Genomic DNA, 26,652 nt, shown 5'->3' on the forward strand with positions numbered 1-26,652 from the left:
CACGACGTTGTTGGGTGTCGCTTTTGTGCTAGGTTCAATAAGCGCACTATTAAGCGAAGGTTAGATTGTGCCAGGTTAGTCTTCGGGAAGCGGTGCAATTATAATATGCCGTCGGATGCTCCGACGCCCGCTTCTTCGAAGTGCAAAGACAAAGCAGCTAAGCCCAGGCAAGAAGAGTCGTCCGTACCGGACGCCGGTTCTTTGGAGGTGTCGGTGGAACCGGGGGCTCCGCCAGAGGTTTCTCTGGAGTCCCAGGGGGAGACTTTGTTATTGCAGGATGTGGCCTCTCAGGAGGCAGGTCAGGCTGAAGGGGCTTCTCAGGTTACTGTACTCCCCTCCCTTCCTAGGGTGGTTAGGCCCTCTCCTTCTGTTTCCAAGGCTTCTCCCAGAGGCAGGCCAGGTTTAGCTTCTGTTGGTGTCACTCCTAGTTCATCAGGATCTGTGCCCAAGAAGCACATGCTTAAAATGGCAGAAGATTTAATTACTTTAATTAGAGGTTCTTTGCCCCCTCCTGATAAGAGGCCTAGGGTGGAACCAGAGTTGGGGAGTTTTGAGCAGGCTTCGGATGTTTCAGAGTCTTCGGCTGAAGACTTGCAGGAGTATTCTCCTTATTCTGATTCTGATGTGGATGATTCTACTCCTTCTGCTTCTCCTCCAGAGGATTTTTCTTTTTCAGAGACTCTTCATTCCATGAGGGAACATTTTAAGTGGGAAGGTCAGGACTTCTCTGATTCCAGGAAAAGGCTTAGGGAATTTTTGTTTTTACCCCAGCATAGGCCTTTGGCTATACCTCCTGTTCTGGATGTTGTGGAAGATGTGTTTGCAGAGGCTTCTCTTAATCCTGATTCTTTGCCTCCTGCTCCTGTTAAACCGGATAGGTATTACAGGGTGCCTGAAGCTCATAAATATCTTTTTAAGAGTCCTAGGGCGGACCCAGAAACTGTTAATCAGGGGCCTAAGGGTGTCAAGGCTTCTGTTGTAAAAAATCCGGTTCCTCCAGATAAAGAGGCCAGGGCTCTGGATAGATGGGGAAAGAAAATCTATACTTCTTCCACCTTAGCTATGAGGGCTTTGAATTGCCAGTTTCACATGTTGAAATACCAAAACTACCTACTTTCTCAATTGAAGTCTAAGGTAGATGCTCTGGCGGAAGGTATTAAGTGTAAGGAATTACAGGATTTGGTACATGTTTCTGAACAGGTGGGTAAGCATTCTTTGCAATGTGGTTTTGATGCTGTACAGGCCTCGTCTAGGGTGGCTGCCACTGGGTCAGTTCTTCGCAGGCACGCCTGGCTGAGGGATCAGAATTTATCTGACCATGTTAAGACAAGGATTTTAGATGCTCCTTTACAGTCTGATGTGTTGTTTGGTTCACCTGTGGAGGCAGTCTTAAAGAAAATGGAAGACAAGGCTAAGTCTATGCAGACTGTTAAAGATTTTTTGCAGGTTCAGCCTCCCAAGTTTAGTAGGAATTGGCCTACCAAGGGGTGGACGTATCCTTCTTATGATTCCCAGTCTAGGGGTAGATCTAGACGTGGTAGGGGCAGAGCTCAGGGCTCTTTCAGGCCTAGAACAGGGAGTTCACCTGCACAGTCTTCGGGTGAGGGCAGGGGTCAGTCCTTTCGTAAACAGGCCCAATGACCTACCTTTTCAGCTGCCAGAGCCTTCTGATCTGGCAGCACCTTTGGGAGGAAGGTTGGCACTTTTCAAGGAAAATTGGAGTTTAATTACCCAAGACAGATGGGTATTGGATATCATACACCAATGTTACAAGTTTTATTTCCATACCTTGCCTCCTTTCAAAGGCATGCCAGACGTTCCTCCTCAACAAAGAATAGAGGCTCACAAACAAATTTCTCTGCTACTTCAAATAGGGGCCATACAGCCGGTCCCTCTGCCAGAAGTGGGCCTAGGATTTTATTCTCGCCTGTTCCTAGTACCAAAGAAGGGGAACACGTGGAGACCAATTTTGGATTTATCTATCCTCAACACTTATCTGGACATTCCCAAGTTCAAAATGTTGACGTTACAACAGCTTTTACCTCTGCTGGGCAAAGATCACTGGATGGTAACTCTGGATCTCAAGGAGGCTTACCTTCATATTCCTATCAGACTAAGTTGCAGGAAGTATCTGCGTTTTCGGACTGGGACTTCTCATTATCAGTTCTCTGCATTGCCCTTTGGCTTATCTACTGCGCCCAGAGTGTTCACGAAAGTTCTGGCTCCAGTGATAGCTTTCTTCAGGCTAAAAGGAATACAGATTTATCCTTATTTGGACGATTGCCTGATTCTGGCTCAAGGAAGGGACGAACTTCTTCATCATTTGCAATATGTGATAGCAGTGCTAAGATGCCTGGGGTATTCTGTGAACGAAATAAAGTCCAGTCTAGTACCCTCTCAGGACATGTGCTTTCTGGGTGTAAGACTGAATACAGCATCCCAGATGGCCTTTTGACCCCGGACAAACAAAAGAATCTTTCCCTTTACTTCCATCAATTGTCTCATCAGTCCAGGCTGACTGCAAGGACAGTCCTTCAAGCCTTGGGGTTCATGGCATCTTGTATTCTGGTGCTTCCCAATGCCAAACTGCATATGAGGAAGCTACAATGGTATCTCAAAATGTATGGACACAGCACTGCCAGGATATGGACACTGTCATTCAGATAATATCTTGCATTCAAAAGGAATTTTTGTGGTGGGCTCAGGAATGTCACCTAAACAAGGGGCTCTCTGTGACCCGGCCAGAGGCGAGTCAGATTCTAACGACAGATGCCTCAGACAAAGCTTGGGGAGCTCATCTAAATGGAAAGTGGATACAAGACACGTGGCCTGCCAGACTACAACATCTACATATCAACTTGAAGGAGATGTTAGCAGTCCAATTTGCATTAATAGCTTTCAAGGATTTACTTATTCCAGGGCAGGTGTTGATTCTAACAGACAACACAACTGTCATGTGGTACATCAACAAGCAAGGGGGAACACATTCTTATCCTCTATGCAGGCAAGCAATGATTTTGTGGGAGACTGCTCTCAGTTTACAGCTAAATCTTCAGGCAAGGTTTCTGCCGGGAGCACAGAACTCCTTAGCAGATGTGTTGAGCAGACGAATTATGGATCCCCACGAGTGGAAATTGGATCCTCATGTATTTCAGAAATTGACAGTGTCATGGGGAACTCCAGACATAGATCTGTTCGCTTCTCCACTAAACTACCAGCTGCCAAAGTTTTGCACAAAAAGGTTTCATCCCACAGCCTGGAAAGTGGATGCTCTTTCTTTCAATTGGAGCAATCTTCATGTGTATGCCTTTCCACCTCTGCCTCTCCTCCCAAAGGTACTCCTAAAGGTCAGACAGGACAAGCCAAAGATGATTTTAATAGCTCCAGATTGGCCTCGACAGCACTGGTACCCATTACTGAGAAGTCTGGTACGGGAGCCTCCATGGCCTTTGCCTTCGATTCCACACCTGCTGTCTCAGGAGAACAGTCATTTACTCAATGTCAAACTTCACTCTCTTCACCTAACAGCCTGGCATATTCTGTTTTGAACCCTGGAGGGTCTCAACTTCCACAGCAAGTTTTGAATGTTATTTTGGAAGCCAGAAAGCCTTGTACAAGGAAAGTGTACGCAGATAAATGGAAGAGATTTTTATTTTGGAGTGCAGCAAAGGAATTTGATGTTTCTGAGCCTAATTTAAGTGTGGCTCTTCAATATCTTACTGAGTTACTGGACAAAGGTTTGTCCTTCTCTTCTATTAAGGTTCATGCTGCAGCAATTTCTGCTCACTATGACTGTGACCCGCCATTGTTTTCTCATCCTTTGTTCAAGCAATTTCTTAGAGGGGCAAAGAATATAAGACCCCCACATAGAGCTCCTACTCCTGCTTGGGATCTCAATTTTGTGTTGGAGAAACTCACTCTACAACCTTTTGAGCCTGCAGCTACTGCCGAGTTGAAATATTTATCATGGAAGACTGCTTTTTTGTTGGCCATTACCTCTGCAAGAAGGGTTTCTGAATTACAGGCCCTTATGGCAGTTGAGCCTTTCTTAATTTTCCATAAGGATAGGGTATCTTTGCGTACTAATCCTTCCTTTATGCCTAAAGTGGTTTCTAGTGTGGCTTTAAACCAAACTATTCATTTGCCTACCTTTTATGCAAATCCCCAAAATAAAGGGGAAAAGATTTTGCACACTTTAGATGTACACAGGCAGTTGCGATATTATTTGAGCAGAACTAAAGGGTTCAGGCAGTCTCAGCAGTTATTTGTTTCTTTTGCTTTGAGTTCTCAGGGCAAGCCTGTGTCAAAACAAACTATTTCTAAGTGGATTGGGTTTTGCATTGCTTTCTGTTATTCCCATCATGGTAAGGAGATTCCAGCTGGGATTAGGCCTCATTCCACTAGGGCTACTGCCACTTGACAGCTTTTTAAGGGGTGGCAACTAAAGATATTTTGGAGGCAGCTACTTGGAGTTCAGTGCATACTTTCTCTAAGCATTATCACCTTCCACTTTACTCTAAATCTAGGGCTGGTTTTGCCACTGCTATTTTACAGGGCATTTTGGCAGCTCCTGCTGCTTTATAGTTTTGCCATCCTCCCTTACCTCTGCTTTGGGATTCTACCCAAGTGTAAGGACTGCAGCAATGTGAGATGAAGAACATAGTACAGTTTTGTACCTACCATAAATGTAGATGTTTGAAGATCCACATTGCTGCAGTCCAATTTACCCTCCCTCCTTCCCCTCTGTAGTTAGAGGCGGTTGTGTGGGTTTGGTTGTAAATATTGTGTATATTGTATATATTGTACATATTATTAGTGCAAGGGTGGTTGGTTGGTTGTTTGCTGTCTTTTGGTTTTGACCTTTCTTTTTGGGGTCTTCTGACATCTGGGGCAAGAAAAGACTGCAGATATGACGTCGGTCATGCGCATTTGTACCCTGACGTCCTGATGTCAGTCTTATGCGCCTTGACCGACGTCAGCCTTATACTTTGATATTCGGGCCGACCGAGGACAGCGGACTACCCCAAGTGTAAGGACTGCAGCAATGTGGATCTTTGAACATCTACATTTATGGTAGGTACAAAACTGTACTTTATATTCACCATAACAAACCTAGTCTAGGTAGGGTCAAGGCCCACTATACCAGGGCCTTCATTTCATGTATGGCTTTTTGGAAATGGTTGGATTCTAGAAGTATTCTAGAAGCTGCTACTTGATCTTCTGTACCTGCTTTTACAAAGCTCAACTTTACAAAGTCCTATTATATAAAACAGATTTTTAAATGCCTATTTCCAGCTTTTGTGTTACATACACCCACTAATGTTTGGCAAGTTGATCTTTTATACACTTGTTTATTGACATCTCTGTTTGATCCTATGTCACAATTTACAAGACTTTTTTGTTTTAATGAAAACCCTCAAACAAAAGAAAAACAAACATATCCCCAGAACAAAACCAAAATCTGTTAACTTGAAACAATCAAGCAAAACTATGTATATCTTCAAATAATGATGCTTAACTCTCTTAATATGAACAGTTGCCCCAAATTAACAGCTGCACTCATAGGCAGTACCTAATCTAAATTAATGTTATCCCTGCTAAGGCACACATTACAGCCTGTGCTCCTGCTTACACTAATTGTTGTCTGTTCTTATCTTTATTGCCCTCCCAGATGTGAAAAAAATAGCTAGTATGGTTTCAGAAAACAGTACTTTTAACCATAAAACTATTCTGTTTTTTATTGCCTCCCCCTGTAGTCAGCTTGTCTCCATGGAAACATAAGAGCAAAATGTACAGCTGCCCTCAGCTGCATACGTATCCACTCACACTTAACATTTATTTCATAAATGAAAACTTTTCATTACATTCAATGTTCCCTTATTTACTTGCTTATACAAAAATATTAGATTGAGCCAAGATCCAGTCATTTGTCTATACAGAAGTAAGAGAAAATATATCAAGTCTACATACATTATAATCTGTGAGCTTTTATATCCCACTTCCACATCAACAACCCAATATTACAGCATATTAACTTAAACATGCTTTTGTCCAGCCTTTCTTCTCTTTTAATCGTGTAATGCTTACATTTCTTAAAACTAAAAGAAGAAAAGGGATACTTGTTTATTTGTGTATCTTTATCACATACACCAATAACTGAAAATACTTTACTACATAACATGCAATTTATATAATGAAATGTTTTATACAAATACTGTCAACAACAAAAGTTGTTTTAGTTACAGTTACTTTTTTCTTTACTTTTCAGTGTCCTGCCCATTAATAACATGAAGTGGGGTATATGCTTAACAGTCAACAAAATTCCAATCTTTCCACTTTTTTTTTTGTAAAGCCATATTTCACAAATGTGATTGATGCATTATAATCTCACATTTACTCACTGATATCAGTATTGCTAGTCATCTTCCTGTTCATCTCCATCTCCAGACTTAAAGTCCAGGATACTCGTGATTCTTCCAGCCAATTCATGCATTTTTTTTCTGTCGCTCAAGCATTTTCCTTTGCAGCAATGGAAAAGGCCTTATTGGTAAAGTCTTTCTATGAGCTTTATTATCAGAAGAAAGAAGAGCAGGGTCCTCTTCTGTTTGATGGCTCACTTTTTGTTGACAAACTTTTTTATTTCCTCCTTAGCCTGTTTTGTATCAAAAATTACTTTGATCCTCCTGGAAAAATATTGTGAAGACAGCAGGCTACAGCAGCTTGAATCTCACCTGCTTTTCAAACTTCACTGGGTGCTGGAATAAATGTACTTCTCTACTGTCTGGTGCACAGTAAATAATCATTTTTCACAAACACTGTACTGGCACCATTTTTGTAATGCTTTGTCCTTCTGCCACAGTTTTGTCAGGATCAACTGTTTCTTGCTAGTAAGATTGTATCTTTACTAATACAGGTTTTGGCTGCTTTCTCATGGCCAGGTTTATATCGTATACACTATGTGTCCTTTCATTTGACAAATCCTGTTGTGGAATACTAGTCCAGTTGCTTATTTCTGCTTTCATAAAATTAATACAGTCTGTTCCTTTTAGTTTATCTGGTACAGCAGAAAATTTCAGGTTTTCTCTATGTGCTGTGTCATTTGATTCGACCATTTTTGAAACAGCTCTTACTGAGTATTCCTATTTTCAGCCAGTCTTTTCTTCATTTTGACCTCTTATTTTCGCAGTTTTTTCAGTGCATCTGAATAGCTGTGTAAAGCTTCTTCCATTTTTCCAGCCTTTTGTTTCACTTGATATTCTGCTTCAGTTGTTTATTTGCTTTAATCTGCTCTGAGCACATTTGATTTATTTTTTATCTCTAGATTACTGGAAGCCATGTCCTGTACAAAAGCTGTAGCTTGAACTGCTTTTTGCCAAACAGCTACAGGATTCTTCCCAGTCAGTGTTTTCTCTTCAACTTTCCTAGTTGATTTTCAAGCGCTCTTAAGTTTCTTCTTTGTTGGCATCCAGGAAGTGTAGTTACTAGCTAGTAACTGAATTTACCAAAACTGGCAGAATTACTGGTCCTTATCTCTCAGTTTCCTTTTTCACACTGGGAGAGCTGACATGAAGCTGTTGATCAGTGTGCAGCCATCAAATTCTACTAAACCTTTTCTCTTATAAATTCTTGTCTTCCTAATTTGCACATAACGCCTTGGTAAAATTGGCTTATTTTATTTCAATAAGGCAGGTATGCAAAACAAGCAAGTCAGAGTATCTACTGCCTTTTCTTATTATTTCTGTAAACTTGCATATCTGTGAAATCGTGGCCAGCCCTTTTCATCATACTATTGGCTATCCACCACTTTTCTGGTCTATTTTGATCCTCCCCCTCCACACAAGAACAATTGCAGCCTAATCAGGGCCAGCCCCATTATAACCTATAAATCTACTGATAGTCTTCCTTCATTTATTTCCCGATACACTCCCCTCCCTGGCCCCAATTTCCACCCACCCCCAGTGGTCCTACCTTTATTACAAACAGTAACACCTCCCACCCTTCAACCTATAACATCACCACACCTATACTTCCTCCTACAGCTTCTCACTACTATCCCTCCTACTCAGCTAATATGTACAAGCACACCATACCTATACTTACTGCATGCACACTCCTTGCATACATCACATCTTACCAAACCTTCACCATTCCCGCACTCAACCACTACCACTGTACCACCATACACACCACCACTCATATCCCACCTCTACTCTACTACTCTCTCATCAGGTCAACAACCATCCCAATACATCCTCTGTATAGACTACAGACCACAATACCTAAACTAAAAACAACCCCACAACCTAACATAACCCTACCACCATAATTATTACCGACAGAACACAATCAAAAAACTTCCCTTATAAGCAAGCATATACAGAAATTGATAAAACTAATAATCTCATCCATATCCAACCTAGCACTCAGTGGAGACATCCATCCTAATCCTGGTCCCTCAATCTCCAACCCCTCCCCTCATAATCAGACTACAAACCACATCTTCTCCCAAATCACAGCCAATAGAAAGCCAACCAACCTCCTTCTGATAAGCCTAAATATTAGAAGTATATGCAACAAGGTGCATGAATTCCATGCCACCATAGACTTTTACTCCCCTGATGTGTAGTGGTCCTTACAGAAACATGGTTAAAACCACACATTACTAATAAGCAAATCCTCCCTACCGGTTACAATATGCTAAGAGTAGACCGACTAAACAAAAAAGGAGATGATATAGCTATAATATTTAAGCAGCATCTAGACATCCAGATCTTAAAGTTAGCAGCTCCCCAAATAGGTAAGGAAGAAATAATATATACCAACCTTAAAATAAACCAAAATAAAACCCTAAACATAATAGGTTGCTACTTCCCACCTGGCCACAACATCCCTCCACTTGAAAACCTCCTCAGTTGGACTACCCACCACCTACCCCAAGAAACTTTAATTCTAGGAGACTTTAACACTGTCCTGCTCCAGCAACCACCCAACCCATCATGTAAATCTTCTTGGTTTCACCCAACTAGTCCAGTCATCTACTAGGATAAATTACTCCAACAAACACACTACTCTTGATTGGATACTAGTCAATAAGAGCCCCCAGTCATATATAGCAGGCTGCTTATCTGACAGCCTCAGTGATCACTCCCCAACCTTCCTACTAAGAAAACACCTTTCTAAAGCAAAACCCATCATCTACCGTCAAATACGCAAAAAAACTAACTTAAACCCTCTCTCATTCAGCTCATCCCTAAAAGACTGTAACTGGCAACCTCTAAAATACTTCAAACTAGATGACACAGTTGACTACTTTAATAAAACATTCCTAAGCACTCTTAATTACCACTCCCCCATAAGACGTTCCCGAACTAGAGCCCAACCATCCCTATGGCTACAAAAAAACACCAAGTCTGAAATGAAAAACAGGGATAAAGCCTGGGATAACTGGCGCAAAATCAAAACCCCCTCTACTAGGCAAAAATTTGTAGAACTACGCAATAGAACCAAAAAGCTTATAAAATAGGACAAAATCCAATACTACCAGTCTGCCCTTACCTCCTCCCAACATAACCCCAAACAGTTCTGGTCCTCAATAAACTCCATCTTCCACCCAGGTAAAGTAAGTACACCCACTCCTAACTTAACTCACTCCTTGGAAAATATTGCTACCTCTTTCAACAATCACTTACAAACCATACCATCACTAGCTAGACAACACAACCCCCCCCCATAAACCCACACCATCAACTGCAACTAACAATCTCCCCACTAGCTTCTCTTTCTCTCCTGTTCCTACCTCCAAAATAAAACAACTACTAACTAAACTTAAAACCAACAGATTAGCAGCAGACAACCACCCAAGTGCGTACATTCAAATTGCAGCTGATGCTCTAGCCTACCTGTATCACTCTTGATTAACAGATCTCTGTCAGAAAGTTATGTTCCCACACTATGGAAAGTCTCACACATAATTCACCTACACAAAGGAGGCCCCTCCACAAATCTAACCAATTACTGCCCCATAGCTATTCTCTTGTCACTCTCCAAAATACTAGAGAGATGCATTCATTCTCAAGTCTCAGATCACCTCCTTGCTAACAACCTACTCTCCAACACACAACACGGTTTCTGACCTAATCATAGCACCACCACCGCCTTACTCTCCTTCTCTAACACTATCCTACAAAATAAAAATGCAGGTTATCTCTCCTCAGCTACCTTCCTAGACCTCTCTAAAGCTTTCGACATGGTCCCACACAAACAACTCATCTCGCTTCTCAATAACCTATCCTTCTCTCAACCAGTCATCAACTCATTTCAGAGTTACCTATCTGACCCCTAACAAGCAGTTGTTTGGCAGGACAACCTATCCCCCCAACTAACAGTCTCCATAGGGGTTCTCCAAGGGTCCATCCTGGAACCCCTACTCTTCTCTATTTTCACCAATAATCTAGCCTCAACCACAACACATGGCACACTCATACAATACGCAGATGACTCAACCATCATCTGCACAGCCCACTCCCTACCTGAACTGCAAAAAGTCACACAGGAATCATTTTCTTCTATTGAAACTTGGTTATCCGATGCCTAATACTCAACCCAAGCAAAACAAAATTACTAATCTTCCAACCCACCAAACGTACCCTAGACAGCTCTCAAAGACAACATCAGCATCCATCCTACAGAACACACCAAATTACTAGGAGTAGAAATAGACAAAAAACTGAACTTTGACATTCACATTTCCATGACCATTAAAAAAGTGCACAAAAAACTATAGAAATCAGAAACTACTTACCAAAAGCTAAAATTTCAGTAGCAAATTCTCATCTTATCTCTACCCTACTCTACGCCTCTCCAATATTTACTAACCTTAGACAGTGTGACCTAAATAAGCTCGAAACCTGCTACAACAAAATTGCCAAATTCACCACAGGGGCTTCCTGCCCTACTCACCACTGTCTCTCACTAGCAGAACTGGGCTGGCTAGAGCTCCCCCACCTCCTTCAATGGTACCAACTCGCACTCGCCCACAAACTAATAAACCAAAAACTAAAAGTCCCATCCCTCCAGAATCTACTCCAACCCTACATAACCACGAGACCACTAAGATCCAGCCACAAAAACATCCTACAGGTCACAAGAGCCATTAATTCTGCTGGAGAAGCATTATTTTCCTGCACTATAGCCAAACTCTGGAACTCCTTCCCGGTAACTTTTTGCACCCACTTCAAATCCTTACTAAAATCACACTTAAAAACTTGCCAGATATGCCCTTGCAACACCCCCTCTAATACCATCCACTCCACCCACCCACTACCTCTCTCGGCCCCCTATCAACAATCTACTCTTAGCAAGCTTGGCTACTCAAGTTACCAGCTACCTACCACATAATACTAACTTCTTGTAGCAACAACTGCTAATGGCTGTTATGTACCTCAAAAACAGATTGTAGCAATTATTCACTGATGAATCTCAACTACATTTGCAACCATGTTTAGTATATGTCACCATATTTTAAAATTGTACTATGTTCTTCAGCTTTTTTATATCTATGTTTGATTCTTGTCTTGTGTCCTTAGCTGGACTAATGTCTATATTAAAATGCTATGTTTTTTAACTATATAATGCAAATAATACTTAATGTGGAGCTTTTCTCCCCAGGCCTCCGCTGAAAATGGACCTGTGTCCAGTCAGACTCTCCCAGTCAACAAATGTAAATAAATAAATAAATAATAAAATAAATAAATTCTGTTTTGTTTTGATACTTTAAATAGTTTGCTTATAAAAAAGAATTACATAATTATATTTCTTTTTATTTTACTTTTGTTTTTTTTTTTTAGGAGATGACTTTACAGATAGAGAAACTGACAACTGATGCAAACCAGAAACGCAGACTGCTTGACAGTGAACTGACAGAAACCATAACAGCTCAGGTACTTTTATCTATGCATTTATATTTTTTAATTTAATTTGCACTGTTAGATTTCACAAATGGAAACTGTATTTTAACGGCCTATCTATGAACACAGTCATGAAGCTAATAGCTCAAGTGGATATGTATTTTCTTTAAAGTCCTTGCTTTTAACTTTCCCTTGTTTATAATTGGGTTAATGTCTCTGCCATTTTTAATTTAATATGCCTTAGTGCATTGGATATAAAAAGAAGGAAAACATATGATGGTGTCACAGTATATCACTAAAGATTGATAATGACAGTAGACTAGTTCATAAAACAAGCAAAGGTTATAATAACAGTAGTTACAGTTCTACAGTATGTTTTAAAACTAGATCTTGATAAATGGTGGTTATCACTCTTCTCCCCTCCTTCTGCTTGTTCTGTATCCCCACCTCCCCCATATACTGACTCAAACAGATAGAAGATAAATAACTGTATGTGTTAAATAGAACATTCCTTCAAGGACCTTGTCATTTGACTTTGTTTATAGGCAGTAACTTCTTAACTTTTGTATACATTTTCATCATTTTTGGGAGTAGCTGTAGCTTAGTGTTTCTTTGATTTAACAGCAGATGCAAATTAGGTAAAATCATAATGTCAGTTATTTCTTTACAGTCCTTGACAGTTTCAGATTGGAAGAGTACTAAGAAGCAAGATGCCAATTCCAGGTTCATAGTTTGCAACAAATCATGTAATGTTTACCAAATCACTGTTGCAGTAGTCTAGGCTATGTGGGCTATATCCTGCCAAGGATCATATGTATAACCAGTATTCAAATCTTTTGGGCACCTTCCACACCAGTGTAGTCTGAGGTTGACATAAGGGGTGCTACTATAAAAGCAGACATATGGGTGTCAAAACTCAAAACTTTCTTTACGTTGAAGATACTAATCAAATTAATTCTTCATTGTGTCTTCAGTATTCTTTGTTCTGCTTGTTCGATATTTTGGGCAGATAAGTATGACTTTGGGTACTTTTCCTTCTATAGTTCTGTGAAAAGATGTTATTGCTTATGTCTACAAGGGGAAAATGGCTACATGGATGAAAGATTTTGTATACAGATTCCCAGACAACTTGTCTTTTTTTATTTAGGGGATGGACACAATAACTGTTCATTTACTATCTATGTATCGTTTACCACAAAAATTATTAGTTCCTTTAACCTTTAGTTAGACAACTAGTAGATTAAGGCCTTTGCCAAACTAACAATGGATTAGTACCTCAAACATCCCCTTTCCAGCTGACAACATAGAAAATATCATAAGATAGGTCTCTGAAATGGCTTCTGATCCACCCTGTCTTCCCTGGCCCTTGGCAGACAACTCTGCTGTTGCTGTATCAGAGTCCTTGAACCATTAATTTTCTTCTTCCAATCCCTCTAGTGATGCTTCTTGGGCAGCCACTAAGGGTTGAGAGTCTAGCTTGTCCTCCAGGGCTGGATGTATGGATGTTTGAGAAGAGAACTGCTCTTGGTTATCTTAGAAGGGCCAGACCATGTCCCACAAGGGCTAATTAGGGAAGAACTAACAATCACCCATGTTGAAGACCTTACGTTGGAGTCTACTCAGACTTTCATTTGAAGTTCTACAATGAAAAAGAGCCGGAAGGTTAAACTTGATTCTCCTCCTGCAACCACTTCCTCAAACTAATCAAGGGAGGAATGGTTTGCCATTGCAAATTGTCTTTCTTTTTAAGGCCTTTCACTCACTTCAGGGTGCTTCTGCAGCTTCTTCACATTTAAAAAGGAAGACTTCTCTTTCTCTTTCATACAGTGAATCTCAGTCTGATGTAGAGGAAGTTGGGCAGGATTATGCTTTGGAATTGTCTACACCCCAATTCCTTCGAGTCAAAATCTGAAGAAAATATTTCTTAAAATTTTCCACTGGAAGAAATTTCCCTTTTGACAATCTAGGTAGGATGAAAGACCTATTTCAGTGGGAGCAAACATAAATTTCTGATACACAACAGAGGTATTTCAACCTTTTACAAGTGGAAACCCCTAAGCCTTTGGCTATTCTTCCTGCGATTGGTGCATTAGATGATGCCTTCAATGCTGCTTGTGCTTCACCTGATAATTAGATTCCTGCGCCTAAGAAGCCAAATGGTCTTTACAAGGTATCTTGGACACATGAGTTTCTTTTCTGAACCTTGTAGCTGACCCAAAGACGCATTGTCTAAACATCTTACTGCCTGTAATCCTGTATCCTCAGGCTACAGTGACAGAGCACTTTCACAAGTGCAGAAAAAACGTTTTTGCATCTTCCACCCTAGCTTTCAGAACAATGAATTGTCAAGCACACGTGTATAAATATCTTCTGGCAACCTTTGTGGATATAAATAAAGCATTTGGAGAGTTAATGTCTTCTGACATTAAGTCCTCATTTCTTTCACTGATTTCCACAATCACACAAGTCACTAGGCTTTGTATGAGATGTTATTATGATGCTGATGATGCAGATTTGAGAGTTACAGCAACAGGATCTGTGATACACAGATATGCATGTCTATGATTCCAAAATTTGGAGAGTTGCGATTTTAAGTATTTTTCTTCAGATTATTTGCTAAGTTTTTCTGCATAGCCACCTACTTTGAGCATTTTCTGGCTTGTTAAACTTGATTTCTGCATTGGTAACTGTATTTAGAACACAACCTAGAGCTGTTTACTGAATTTCCTGTTTGCACTTATTTTTAAAATCGTTTTTTTCTTAAAACTTGCATTTTATCTGTCTCTGGCCTAGCACTCAAGTGTGGGGTCATTTACTGCACTGTTATAACTTGTTGATACTTGTGAACCTCTGCTATCTTTAAAAAAACTTGATTTTTTCCCCACTTTTCTGAGATTAAAAAAAGTTCAGTTACAGGCTTGCTGTTCTGAACTGTTTGTAAGTTTCTTAGAGGCCATTTTTTGCTTGGGCTAAAGGGAAGTCTCTCTGTTCATCAGTGGCAGTGATAAACATTGAGCAGCCTGCCTGCCCCTGTGGGAGTGGTTACTGCCTTGAAACTGTAGTTTTATTGGCCATTTTGGGTCAATTCCAAACTCCTTGATCTCCCTCTCTTAAAACCAGATTGCCTCATGGTTTTGGCGTCTTTTCAGACTTGTTGGCTGTTGGGGAAGCACCCACCAAGAGGAGAAAATGCTGAGAGAAGAAAGGAGCCACTTTTGAGATTTTAAGTATTTTTCTTCAGATTATTTGCTAGGTTTTTCTGCATAGCCGCCTACTTTGAGCATTTTCTGGCTTGTTAAACTTGATTTCTGCATTGGTAACTGTATTTAGAACACAACCTAGAGCTGTTTACTGAATTTCCTGTTTGCACTTATTTTTAAAATCGTTTTTTTCTTAAAACTTGCATTTTATCTGTCTCTGGCCTAGCACTCAAGTGTGGGGTCATTTACTGCACTGTTATAACTTGTTGATGCTTCTGAACCTCTGCTATCTTTAAAAAAACAAAAAAACTTGCTTTTTTCCCACTTTTCTGAGATTTAAAAAAGTTCAGTTACAGGCTTGCTGTTCTGAATTGTTTGTAAGTTTCTTGGAGGCCATTTTTTGCTTGGGCTAAAGGGAAGTCTCTCTGTTCATCAGTGGCAGTGATAAACATTGAGCAGCCTGCCTGCCCCTGTGGGAGTGGTTGCTGCCTTGAAACTTTAGTTTTATTGGCCATTTTGGGTCAATTCCAAACTCCTTGATCTCCCTCTCTTAAAACCCTCTTTTGCGCAGTTTTGCGCATAGCGCAACAACGGGCAGCGCCGCCTAATTGGGTTTAAACTATTCCTGGCTCCACGAAGTCTGCTCTTCACTTTTTCCCTTAGAACTGCTCTATCTCTCAAATTAAACACCATATTCTCATTCTAAGGCCCTTCATTTGTCCAAATAAGTAATCTTACAAGTTAGCACTATTAAACCATAAGCACTACTTACTCTTATAGTCTCTACGATTACCTTGACCCCTATTGGTCCATCTTAATTCAGTTTCCCTATATTACTCTAGCATGTCCAAAGGTCAGTCAATGGTTTCCTCTCCAGTCCAGCTGGTGAATATGGGAATTTTGAGGCAATGTTACAACTGTCTCATGTACACGGACAACCCTCTCCTCCTCCAAACAGGTTCAAATATATGTGAGAGATGCAACCATATAGCCAAACTGGAGGCTGAGCTCTCTCATCTCAAAACTGGTGAAACCAGTCAGGAGGAGAAGATAACCTCACACAACACAATTCCAGTATCACATAGTCCCACCACATCAGCGAACCAAACACATTAATCCACAAAACATACTCAGAGGCTCTAAATAAAAATCTACCTAAGCAACAGAGACCTCCGAAGCAGACATCCAGGCAAACGCTACCCCAAAACAAAACACGCACAACACATAGCCCACAAAGTCAGTGTGCCAAGCAGCCACAGCCCTTAAGGCTGAATAACACACCTGATACTCTTGTAATAGGTGACTCTATTGTCAGACACACTGACGTCCCGCTCACCAGGCTGAACAAAGAGAAGGTCACAGTGAGCTGCCTGTCGGGCGCTAGGATCCGCCACATAACGCAAGCACTCAGGTCACTCCAAAGCAAATACAAATATGACTCAGTCATCGTACATGCTGGTGTGAATGACCTGAGACATACCTCCCTGGACTACATGAAAAGAGACATAGAGGAGCTTTCTGATCATGTAACCCAGGCCGGTATGACCCTGACCTTGAGCAGCATCTTACCCTCACCTAGAATGATGCCACAGTACAAAGACAAAATGATCGATTTTAACAATTGGCTAAAATTTTGGTGTCATTCAAAGGGGATCCAGTGTCTGTCAGCCTGGGATGACATGCTCGACAAGCCACGTTGCTTCGCTAGGGATGGCTTGCACCTGTCACCACTAGGCTTTCGGATATTGGCAAAGGCTCTTGCCACCTCCCATAGTGCCTTTTTTTAGGCAAGGCTCAAAAGTCAAACCCACCTCCATAGACAGCACAAGGGACAAGAAACTAAGGGTAATGCTGCTAAACGCCAGAAGTCTTAACCTCAAGATGCATGCACTCAAAGCTCTCCTCAGTATGGAGAACATCAATATCTGTGCAGTGACAGAAACCTGGTTCAAGGCTCCAGAGAGCACCCCAGCACTACCAAGGTTATACCTCATATCATGCTTTTCGGCCCCAAAACCGGGACCGAACCACAAAACGAGGGGGAGTTTCCATATTTATCAAGGATATCCACACCTCCAGGTTAGTGGCATTGCACGAAGTATCGGAGATCATCCATGTGCAACTAACAGTAGGCAAGACTGCTTTTCAGTTTATAGCATCCTACAGACCACCCTCTCAAAGTCAGGAATCCCACTCGGCTTTCCTGAAAACATTGGAGAACATGAAGATCTCTCCGAACACCATTATATTGGGCGACTTCAACTACCCAAACATAGACTAGGAGCACTACTCAAGCCCCAGCACCTTAGCCCAAAGGTTCCTGGAAATTATAAACTCAAATGCTATGGAACAACTAGTCACCACTCCCACAAGAGGGGACAACATACTAGATCTGATCATTACCAACATGGGTACTCTATGCTCCATACCAGAAGTATATCCCTCATTGGTAAGATCAGGCCATAAATTAATTTCACTGGATATCCACATCCCGACCCCACCCCCAACCCAGAAAACCACAGTGAAAAACTTCTCAAAAGCAAACTTCTCACTTCTCAAAACCGAAGTGGAATCCTTCAAGGCCCCAGGGCCAGTGGAAACTACTGCCCAAACTGCAGAATCCTATATAAATGCATTCTACGGACATCTCCAGGAATGCATGGATCATGCTATCCCAAACAAAACCAAGACCCAATCATCCAAAGGCAGGCGTCCAGCCTGGTGGACCCCAGCCATAAATAAACTGTACAACAGAAGGAGGAAGCTACTACATGATGGAGCAAAATCCCTAATAGGGAAGGCAGCTCTGATCAGTACTAGCAAAAAATTACGATCCCTCATAAAATCCTCCAAGGCCAGCTTCCAGAGAAAAATTGCACAGGACACTAAAGACAATCATAAGGCTTTTTTCAGTTATGTTAGGAACCTGGGATGCAACTCTCAGACTTGTTCTGAGTTGATTCTAAATGACAAAAAATACACTGAACCCACAGACATCGCCAATATCCTGGCAGACAGGTTCAGTGCAAACTTCTCCACCCCCTCCCCCCCAAAAGAGCAAGTATCTATCCTGGCAGAGGGCTGCCTCCCAAACATCTCTGATGCTCAGGTGAAGGCTGCCCTCTCCAAAGCAAAAAACACTGCTTCCATGGGACCAGATGGTGTCCCGGGTTGCGTCCTACATGAACTCCAAGAAGAACTAACCCCTCAAATAAAACAGCTGTACAATCTCAGTCTCACTACAGGATATGTACCCACAGAATGGCGTACAGCAACAGTGGTCCCACTCCACAAAGGTGGAGCCTCTACGGACCCTGAAAACTATCGCCCCATAAGCCTGACTAGCCTAGTCTGCAAGGCTATGGAGAGGATCATCATGGAGCTCATAAACAAAGACATTGGGGACCTACAGACACTAGATCCAACCCAATTCGGCTTCGTCAAGGGCAGATCCTGCCTTTTGAACCTGGTCGACTTCTTTGAAACAGTCACCAAAGCCATAGATGAAGAGAAGGTAGTCCACACAGCCTATCTGGACCTAGCAAAGGCATTTGACACAATACCCCACTTGGGCATCATAGATAAGCTATCCAGCTTAAATATAACCCCCTATGTCACAAGATGGGTCGCAAACTGGCTCAAAGACAGAACCCACAGAGTGAGAGTTGCTGGAGCCATGTCAGACTCGAAACCGGTCACAAGTGGTGTCCCACAAGGTTCTGTCCTGGGACCGCTCTTGTTCGGTATATACTTTTCCAAGGTACAGGCCATTGTGAGAGGACTATGGCTCACCAAGTTCGCAGATGACTGCAAACTGGGCACCATAATTGACTCTCCAGCTGACACAAAACATCCTTCAAAAAGGACTCACAGAGACGGATAACTGGTGCCAGAGCCATGGTCTAAATCTAAATGCCAAAAAGTGTATAGTCATACCCTTTGGCAAAAACAATGTGCCCACAAATTACCACATAGGCAGTAACCCATTAAGTACAGAGAAAGTAATTAGGGATCTGGGGACCCAAGTTGATAGCAATCTCTCCTTTGACAACCACATTGCCAAAGTGGTTAGAAAGACCTTCTACATAGCCCACCTCATCATGAAAGGATTCACATCTAGATCAAGAGAGGTAATCGTGCCCCTTTATTCATCCCTCATCAGGCCTATCATAGAATATAATGCCCCTTTTGGGATGTACCTTACCCGACACCTGCAGCAATTAGAAAGACCCCAAAAGTACCTCACCAAGAGGATCAAGGGACTCAAGCAGATGCCATATGCTGCTCGGTTAAAACAACTCCAGCTATACTCAGTTGCATACCGCCTACTTCGAGGCGATCTATGCCTGACATATAAAGCTATGTCCAATCCAGAATTAATGGACATGCTCCACCTCAGTAAATTTAAATCCCTTAGAGCCACACGCTCGAGGGACTTGAACCTCAGCACAGAAATAAATAGAACTTGCTGGAGGGACAGATTTATAACCCAGAGGCTCCCTTCGCTCTGGAATAGAATTCCAATTCATGTTAGGCAGAGCACCTCACTGAATCTCTTCAAGAAGAATCTTGATGAGTGGATGGGGGATCGTAGGTTTGTCCCGGGGATTACTTCCGTGTCACTATTAGACAGAGGCACAGTAAACTAAACCTTAAAAAGGGCACAGTATACTCAAATCTCAAGGGGTGGCGTAAGCCAAACAAAATCAGGCTAGGCTTGTAATTGCCCCAGGGCAGATAGCCTAGTATGAACCTAAAACCTGCTGAGGATATCAAATCTCTAATTGTTAATGCTCTCCTTGATATGGAGGTATCATTTCATGCCTCATCTGGTGTAGGAGATTTGAGGAGAAAGGGAAACTGATCCAAAAGATTAATCAAATTTTTACCTTCCAGCCCTGGGCAACTTTATAGAAAATCATTTAAATGATCCCAATAAAAATCAGGGAACCAATTCAAGAAGCATTGGTAGGGCACCTCTAAGACAAAAGGAGGGATACCCTTCAAGTCCAATCTCAGTGGAAGAAGAATGATTTACTATGCACCTCTTTTATTGCAACCACTCCCCGCAACCATCTAAACCTTTCAGGGAATCTTCCCCTTTGTCTTACCATTTGGAACCAGGTCACATTGGATTTGTGGTAATTCAGCATGAGTACAGGTGACAATAAGACTGTTTTCCTCCAAACACAAGAATTCCCCTTCACCACAAAATCAAACTAACCTCTTTCCATCCATCATTTCCCATATGCTGAACCGAGGTGTAATAGAATATGTATCAGTAGATCAGTGATGAAAAGGCTTTTATTTAAGAATATTTCTAGTGCCCAAAAAAGCAAGAACCTGGAGGTCTGTTCTGGATTTGTCCTTAGAGCTTCACGTCATGGTTCCCAAGTTCAAAATGCTCAACCTGTAATCCCTTTTCCTTAGTCCTTCTGTAAATTTCTTAGTCATCTTTTAGGTCTGGAGTTACCATCCCCATACTCCTATTCCACAGAAAATACAGATTTTAATGTTTTTTGTTTCCATTTCACATGTTCAGTACTCTTCTTTGCCTTTTCATTTAGCCACAGCCCCAAGGGTATTCACAAAGCACCCAGCACCAATGATTGCTTTTCACAGGTTGCAAGACATTCACATCTTTCCCTACTTAGGTTACTGCCTTATTTTTGTAGACTGTATTCAAAACTGTCATGAATCTCTTGTCAAAGTCAAAATATGTTTCAAAACCTAGGTTTTTGACTCATTCTGGAGAAATTATCTCTCATTCCTTCTCAAAGAGTAATATTTCTAAGATGCTTGATTGACGCTTTTCAAATTATGGCCTATCTGCCTCTGGAAAAAGTAGCCTTTTGCTAAGAACAGTTCCTTAATTTTTCTCAGCAATCTATAATATTAGGATTTTGGGATACATAGCAACACCTATTATAAAGATCTGACTATTTAGGTTACACCTGAGAAAATGTAATGGTTTCTCAAATCTCTATGAACTCAGCACCAGCACCCTCTGTCTTTTCAAATCCTAGTGAAGAACTTTATCAAGAAAGAACATAGCTGCTTGATAGACCAATTGCTTCTGAATCCATGTCTTCCATTTCCCCCTCATCCCCTTTCCAGCTTGTAACCATGGATGCTTCAGACTTAACTTAGGGGATATATCCATGAGAATCAAGGTACATTGTCCTTGGGACCATCATTTCATGAAAAAAACACCTAAACATTAAAGAAACAATAGCATTTTTATAAATGGTTTAAAGACTGTGTACCATTTCTGGATTCTAGGACCTCTCTTGGTAATCACAGACCAAACTCCTGTAATATTGTACATAAATGGGGGGGGGGTAGACAAGGTATTAATTCCTGTGTAGACTACCTGTGATAGCCTGTGAGCTTGCAATTCAGCACAAGCTATATTTCCGTACTACTTTTATCTCATTAGGGCAGAATACTATGGAAGACACTCTGAGCAAGTCCTAGACAGACCCACATGACTGGAAAATACACACAGGGGTCTTCCAGGAAATTATTCAGCTGTGGGTAACTCTCCAAATAGATTTTTTTGCTTCCATTTACGACAGACAGTTGAACAATTCTGCTCCAGGCTCCTTGCAAAAATGCCTGGAAGACAGATGTCTTTTCCTTCCCATGGACAGTAATGCTCATGTTTACATATATAGTCATACAGGGATGTTCCTTTATTCCTTCTACCCCTTTCCTCTGATAACCAGAATTATTTTACTTATCTGAAAGAATTATGTTAATTCCATTTTGGCACAGACAACATTGGTCCTACCTTCCCCTGAAAATGACCAGTGGCAATTACCACAAGCTTCCCCACAGGCAATGGATATCGTATTCACCCCAGCCTTCAAACTCTACATCTGAGACCCCTTCAGGTACCTTTTTTTTCTGAGGACACGCAACAGATTTTAAAAGTGGCTAAGAAACCTGCTACTAGAAAATCCTATTTAGCTAAATGAGGCTTTTATGTTAGTGCCATAAGAGGAACCAGGAATCTTTTTAAGGCTGATGTTCCACTGGTTCTCCAGTATCTGTGTGACCTGCTTAAATCTGGCCTTTCCTGTTCATCTTTTAAGATTCATTTTTTTGGCCATTACTGCTTGTCTGCCATTAGATCCCCCTTTCCTCTTTAGCTCAGGTGAAACAATTTCTGAAATGGATATTTCACATTTGTCCACATAGAAAACAAGTGAATCCTCCTTCGTATCTAACTTTTGTTTTAGAAAAACTTACCTTTTGAACTAGCTCATCAGGTTGATTTAAAGTTCTGAAAGGGAAAAAAGGTCACAGCGACAGACTAATAAGTAAAAGCTAAAAAGATCCAGCAAGATACAGTCAAAGGTCATGGGCATTCTGAAGCCATATAGCTGAAATACTGGTATGTCCTTAAAGTATTATTTCCATCTGTCCCATGGGCCTGTACTGCAAGAGGTTTAAGGTATTACACAGTGAAGACTCTAGCTTGACTTGGTCTTTCTTGTAGCTTTTACTAAATGGTTTGTCTGTGTAACCTTTTTACCCTTTGGTCTAGATGCTATTTGGGATATTTTGCAGTCATTCTAACATTTACGAACATCATGCTAATTTTTAACCTTGGTATTTCCAAAGTATGACTAAACAATATATTTATGCTATAATAATGAGCTAGAAAAAAGGACTAGTGAAGTTTGACTTTATAGGCCTGAATGTACCCATAAAGACATAAAAAGGTAAAAAAGTCAGAAACATTCAGAAGTTGTGTAGGTGAAACACTGGTATATCCTTAAGAGTTTGCATATATCCCATAGGTCTCCACTACAGGAGTTTTAACGTATTACACAATGAAGACTCTAACTTGCCTGGGTCTTTCTTACAGCTTTTACTAAATGGTTTGTATTTGTGACCTTTTTACCCTTTGGTATGCATTTTTAACTTTGCAGAGATTCAGAGTTCCAGGCTTAGAACATCTGACTGGGATATGAATCTGCAACAGACCTGTGACTAAATTTATCTGTTTTTCTCTGATTAAGCTCAGTGGTCTCTGGCATCATAAAAGACGCATTACTTTAAACTAGAATTGCTTTTGTTTTTTGTTTTTTTTTTCTGGAGTCCAGCTGGATAACTTATTGTTCCACTATCTTTTCTCATCTAGCTGGATAGCTTGTTTATCCACGTTCCTTTTAACATGCTTGTTGCTGTGATGTGCATCAACTGAAAAAGTTAAAAATAGTAATTTCACATAGACTTAGCCTTGATTTGAATGCAACAAAACCCATTAGTTTGCTTTTATCAACTAATTATGGTAATATGCATCTCTGTAAGCCTGCAGTAATATTCTTGCAGTAATTTTGGTGGCTCCACAACTATCCTGGGAATAAATTCTAAATGATTACAGACACATTTCCTTATCATAGGATCATGGAAGGGTTACTAGGCTAATGGCCCTGGGGCCCTTACAAGCCTAGCTAAGAGTTTATCCCCAAAAAGAAGCCTCAGTCAGCACCTGTCACTCCTGTCAGTGAGGGACACAGGTGGAATCCCTGCGACAAATTTGTGGTTGCCCATCCACTCATCAAGGTTGCGCTTGAAGAGGGTCAGTGAGGTGTTCTGTTTGACGTGTATGGGGAGTCTATTCCTGAGACAGGGCAGCCTCTGGGAGATAAACCTGTCTCTCTAACAGGTTTTGTTGTTGTTGCATATTAGATTCAGGCCTTTTGAGCAGGTAGTGTGTGAAGAGTTAGACTTATGGATATGGAGCATCTCTAGTAGGGCAGGGTCTGAGATGGCCTTGTAGGCAAGATACAGATCACCCCTGAGCAATCTGTACGATACCGAGTAGAGTGATAATGGTTTCATCCTGTCTGCATAAGACAGGTGTTAGAGGCCATGGATTCTCTTTGTGAAGTATTTCATTGGCCTTTTCAGTTGGTGCAGATGTTTGGAGAGGTACATCCCAAACAGGGCGTTATAGTCAATTATTGGCCTTATGAGGGAGGAGTATAGAGATGTAATAAACTCCTTTTTTTTCTGGATGCAATCCCTTTACTTATGAGATGAACTAAGTAAAAGGCTTTTCTGACCACTTCCGCTACATGATGGTCAAACATGAGGTTGTTATCAACTTGAGTGCCCAGGTCTCTTACCACAGGTTGTGTGCTTAGGGGGTTGCCATTGATGTGGTAATCAGCAGGGGTTGTGTTTTTGCCGAATGGTATGATGATACATTTTTTTGCATTTAGCTTGAGGCCATGACTTTGGCACCAGTCATTAGTTGCTGTGAGACCATCTTGCAGTATGTTAAGATAATTTCTTATGATAATGATTTCATATGATATGAAAATGATTTCATATCTTCATTTTGACTCTGTTGGGGAGTATTTCAAACTGACTTGTAGCTGATGTGATATATTATGAAAAATAACCTCTACATGTATATTATGCTAATTGAGTGCTGCCTTCTTGAATATCCAGATTCAGACTAGGTCAACGTTTATAGCTTGTCTGATACCTAAAACAGCAGCATTATAACTTCTGTAAGAAAAAAAATCTCAAATGATAGGGCAGATATACCCCCATTTTTGACTGGATAACCCAGTTTGTTATAAGCAGTTCTGCAACATTTGATCTTGTAGAAAATTATCTAATACCTGGTAATATAAGTGAACCACCTTCTATTAAGAGCAACTGAAAGGATGCATAGCAGATAAAGCTTGCCATGTGAAATGTTAATTTTCAGGACATCAGTCCTCATCTGTCATTCAGAGTGGAAGATTGAGCTATTTGTTTGTTTCTTTGTTTCTTTATGTATTTAATTCATTATTAAGTAAGTGAAAGCAAATGACCATTTTGAGCAACAGAGAACAGATAACAGTTCATTAAATAAGAGGAAAACAAAAATAATAAAGGTAACAAATCCATACTATACTTGTATCCAGCACCACCATTACCTTACCTGTTGGACTCTTGGATATTTCCTGCTTTCAAGACGTTGATATTAGGACTTGGAAAAAAATCAAATACTTGAAACTAGAGAGATCCAGCCAGTATCACTGTTTTCATTTGTTGTTGTGCATCTGGAGGGAGTATGCAAGAGTTGTCTCTGTTCTGACTATAGTTAGAAAATTTACTGTATACATCAGTGATCTTTAAATCTGTTGTGAAAGATTCTACTGGAGAGCTTAGGATAAGTGAAATATTATATATGTAAAGTGAAAGTTTAATGGGCTCATCTCCCACTAGATAAAGATTAACCCACTTATTCCCCCGATCCTTTTATCAAATATTTTTAATCTAAATTAAAGAGGAAATGGGATAATGGGCATCACTACCTTGTTCTAACTCTAAGTAAGAGGGGAATATAAATCCTTCTGTTAGCTTTCAATTTGGCTGCTGAAGTAGAAGGCACTCCACTAATGGTAGCTGGTGGCTTCAAAGCAGGGGTGGGAGCTACAGGAAGCAACTGAATGAGTTAAAAGGAATGGGATTAGAATGTTATAGGCAGGGTTGGCTTTGCAAAGGGTTTCATTTATATATAAACAGTTGATCAGACAATGCTGCACATGCTAAGTAGTCTTCTTCTTCAGAGTACGTGACACAGTTAAGTTGAGAAAGAGAGCTAATTTCAGGCATTTCTGATGGTAATAACCCTTATGTTGACAGTGTATTCTACTTAGAAGTCTGAATATGAACAAATGAAAATATGCCCATGGTAAAATAAGTAAATAAAAGCTACAGTAATGTATTTCAAGTTGTTTTACTTGTACACTAGTCATGCCAGACCAGATCAAAGACTGTAATCAAGCAACTGCAGATGCAATTTTTCATCCACAGACTGCATAGGTTCCCACCAATTACAGACACTTTATTGACTATGTGCAGCTTAGATGTCTGATTCTGATCAAATAAATAGTAATAATAATAATGGTCACAGTGATATATTTGTTCTTGTTTAAGTAAAACACACATTAGCCCTGCCCATCAAATCAAAGAACATTTAAATGTATTCAAACTTCAGAAGATGTCAGTCACTCATATTTTCTTAATCTGTACCTCAAAATGTTCATTGTATTGATCACTGCTGCAGTAGCCTTAGCTGTATTGGTTATATCCTTTCAAGGATATAACAGCCAGACAGCTTCCAAAGCTTTACGGCACCTTCCACGCTCCCACATAACCTATATAGCTTATGCTACTGCAGCAGTGATCATTCAGACATCTCCCGTTATGTTAAGTTTACTTACACAGCTGTACTTTCCACCCATTTTATTCATTGTGTCCACCTTAGGTGGCTGATTATTTTTAAATTATTTGATCACAATGCAACAGTAATATAGGTTCATAGGTGATTACTAGGCTAACTACCGCAAAAGATCTTTTTAGACATACCCATGTATTCCCATATATAATTCTCACGATAACTCACCTAGGAGTATATAATTGTTTTTAGGTTGTAGAGCATTTACAAGCCACCTCTGCCCAACACAGGGATAAGTGAAAGTCCAGTTGCAAATCTTTGCATATTATGTTGTCTTATCTCGCCTTCATTC

The 26,652-nt window shown here is 40.7% G+C and overlaps 1 protein-coding gene across 1 annotated transcript in view; it reads left to right on the forward strand.

Moving 5' to 3' along the window:
- CCDC39 (coiled-coil domain containing 39) overlaps nt 1-26,652 on the forward strand; it is a 1,972,012-nt gene that overhangs the window by 545,648 nt on the left and 1,399,712 nt on the right. The window contains exon 5 of the mRNA XM_044070181.1: nt 11,847-11,939. Coding sequence (XP_043926116.1) covers nt 11,847-11,939 — 93 coding nt within the window. The remainder of the gene's footprint in view (nt 1-11,846; nt 11,940-26,652) is intronic.

This window comes from Protopterus annectens, chromosome 4.part1 (genome assembly GCF_019279795.1).
Source record: "Protopterus annectens isolate FY-2018-M chromosome 4.part1, PAN1.0, whole genome shotgun sequence".
Lineage (NCBI taxonomy): Eukaryota > Metazoa > Chordata > Ceratodontiformes > Protopteridae > Protopterus > Protopterus annectens.